Raw genomic sequence first — 3,217 nt, forward strand, 5'->3', positions numbered from 1 at the left:
TTTCTTGCAAACAGCTTAAGCGAAAATTACTGAATATTAAAACTAGGATTCGACCTATTCAATAATAACTAAAATAACCGTACGCTGTATGTTCTTCGTTATGCTGGTATTTTATATTCAATGGGTGTTGTTTCCTGAATTTTAATGAATTCATATTTTCATATTGTTATAATCTAGTATGTTTTGCATTAGTTTAAACAATCTTAAATAATGAAATGTAAACAAAATTCAGTTAAATATAAACTGTCAATCTTGTCGGTTGTATTTACTTGAAGTGGTAATCGTTGTCGTGGATGTCGAAAACTGTAACAATTTATTCGGTTTCGATTTATTCAAAGAATTCGGGTTTGAGATTCAACAAATTTGTAACATTACTGAAAGTGAATCACACAGAATTAGCGAGCTGTGTAAGAAATATGGTGATATTTTTGAACCAGCTCTTGGCACAATAAAAAACTTTAAGGTCAGTATTTTTTTAAAGCCAAATGCACATCCGAAATTTTACAAAAGCCGACAAATTCCATTTTCGCAAATGTCACTTTTCAAGAAAGAAGTCGATCGATTGACAAATGCGGGTATTTGGAAACCTGTGAAGTTTTCCCAATGGGCTTCGCCTATTGTCCTAGCGCCAAAAGCTGATGGTTCCATAAGAATTTGTGGGGATTTTAAACAAGCAGTCAATGCGCAAATTGACATTGAACAATATCCTTTGCCCATACGCGAAAGTCTTTTCCATAAAATTAATTGCGGTCAACATTTTACAAAAATCGACCTTAAGGATGCGTATTTACAAATGGAACTCGACGATGAAGCAAAAACAATAATGGTTGTCAACACTCCACTTGGGTTATTCCAATACCAACGTTTACCGTTTGGGATTGCAAGCGCTCCAGCTATATTCCAAAGATATCTTGAGCAGTTACTTCAAGGCGTAGAAGGTTGTGGAAATTATCTCGATGACATCATCATCTCCGCACCTACATTTCAACAACACATCAGCCGCCTAGAACAAGTACTTCGTATTTTGCAACAAAATGGTATCAGGTGCAAGCAAGAAAAATGTTTCTTTCTGCGAGATAAAATCGAGTATCTCGGGCGTCAAATTAGTGCAAAAGGTATATTGCCAGATGAGTCAGGATTAAAAGCAGTCAAAAACCTGCAGCCGCCTAAAGATCTAAAGCAAGCAGAAGCATTCATGGGTAAGGTAAACTATTACCATAATTTTATACCTAATTTTTCGCAATTATCCGCGCCAATCAACATGCTGCGCCGAAAAAATGTAAAATTCACATGGGGTACAGCACAACAACAAGCATTTATAGCTCTTAAAACGCATATTCTCAATGCAGCGCAATTAGCACATTATCAGGAAGATTTACCGTTGGTTCTAGCTGCAGATGCCTCCTCCTATGGCATAGGAGTCGTGCTCTCGCATACGTACGTTGACGGTACAGAAAGGCCTATTGCTTTTGCATCTAAAACTCTCGACATTCATCAACGACGATATAGTCAGATAGAGAAGGAAGGGCTAGCTATCGTTTTTGGAGTCAAGCGTTTCCATCAATATTTATACGGAAGAAGATTCACCTTGGTTACTGACCACAAACCTCTTGTTAGCATTTTTAATCCAATTCAGCAGTTGCCGTCGATGACGTCACATCGTTTACAGCGATGGGCTATTATACTAATGGCTTATCAGTATGATGTTCGGTATCGTAAAACTACTGAGCATGGAAATGCCGATGCTTTATCTCGTTTACCTGTTGGTGAAGATAAAACTTTTGATCATGAAGAATCCTGTTTCAATATCAATGAACTTAACACACCTATCGACGCTGAAATAATTCGTCAGCATGCCAAAAATGACCTAATTCTTCACCGAGTTTATTTTCTCGTTACAAACGGTTGGCCTGAAAAGCTAATGCCTCAAGATGCTGATCTTCGATCATTTTTCAATCATCGCTTTGCTTTAATACTAAACAACAATTTACTTTGCCTCCAGACGGAGTACAACCGGGTTGTCATTCCAGTCTCCCTTAAGCAGAAAGTTCTTAAACTTCTTCATGATGGTCATTGGGGAGTATCGAGAATGAAACAGCTAGCTCGACAACATGTCTGGTGGACTAATATTGACAAAGACATCGCACAATTAACTGAAAATTGTGATGTGTGCAAAATTGCAAATCCTGTTCACGCACGTGAATACGTAAGCTGGCCTGAAGCTGATCGACCTTGGGAGAGAGTACATATCGACTTTGCTGGTCCATTTTGTAATTCAATGTGGCTAATTTGTGTCGACGCTTTCTCGCAATTTCCGTTCGTTGTACAACTATCTACAACAACAACGGTTGACACCATATCAGCATTGTCTTCTATATTTTCTCTGGAAGGTATACCAGAAACCATCGTAAGTGACAATGGTCCGCAATTTACAGCTGAAGCATTTAAACATTTTTGCTCAAAACTTGGCATCAAACATATAACAACAGCGCCGTTTCATCCAGCCTCAAACGGGTTAGCCGAACGATTCGTCAGATCTTTTAAAACTGCTGTTAAGAAAAACATTGACGATGGATTGTCTCTCAAATTCGCTGTATCAAAATACCTTGCAACATATCGTGCAATACCGAATGCTGAAGGTAAATCACCTGCAGAACTTTTACATGGAACTTTTACTGTTCGTAATCTGTTGAATCAACTGTTTGAATCGCCTAGGAAGCACCTTGAAGCTTCGAAACGGAAAATGAAATTCAGTCTAAAGCAACCCGTCTTCGCTCGAAACTACGCAAGAGGGGAAAAATGGATAAAAGGAGTTATTGTAAAACAACTTGGTAAAATGGTTTACAGAGTGAACACATCTTTTGGTTACATCAAACGTCACGTTAATCAGCTTAAAACTAGAAGTAGCTCTGACCTCTCTTCACAACCAATTTTTGAATTCGCTCCAAATTTCATCAACGCCACACCGCCTTCATCTAGCCAATCAACATTAATGCCTAGTGAAGAACGTTCTACCGAAGTAGTTCAACTTCGAAAAAGTGGTCGTATTCGGAAGGATGTAAATCGATTTGAATCCGACGATTTCAGGAAAACTTAAACTTTGTCAAAAATTAAGGGCGGAGAAAGTGTTATAATCTAGTATGTTTTGCATTAGTTTAAGCAATCTTAAGTAATGAAATGTAAACAAAATTTAGTTAAATATAAACTGTCAATCGTG

The 3,217-nt window shown here is 37.8% G+C and overlaps 1 protein-coding gene across 1 annotated transcript; it reads left to right on the forward strand.

The window, feature by feature from the left end:
- Positions 1–532: 532 nt before the first annotated feature.
- Positions 533–3,097, forward strand: LOC119665134 (uncharacterized protein K02A2.6-like). The gene is made up of 2 exons (XM_038074441.1): positions 533–1,012; positions 1,088–3,097. The coding sequence occupies exons 1-2, from the start codon at positions 533–535 to the stop codon at positions 3,095–3,097; spliced, it is 2,490 nt and encodes an 829-aa protein (XP_037930369.1).
- The last annotated feature ends 120 nt before the right edge of the window (positions 3,098–3,217 follow it).

The sequence above is a fragment of the Teleopsis dalmanni genome, unplaced genomic scaffold (genome assembly GCF_002237135.1).
Source record: "Teleopsis dalmanni isolate 2A unplaced genomic scaffold, ASM223713v2 unscaffolded_contig_3622, whole genome shotgun sequence".
NCBI classification, from domain to species: domain Eukaryota; kingdom Metazoa; phylum Arthropoda; class Insecta; order Diptera; family Diopsidae; genus Teleopsis; species Teleopsis dalmanni.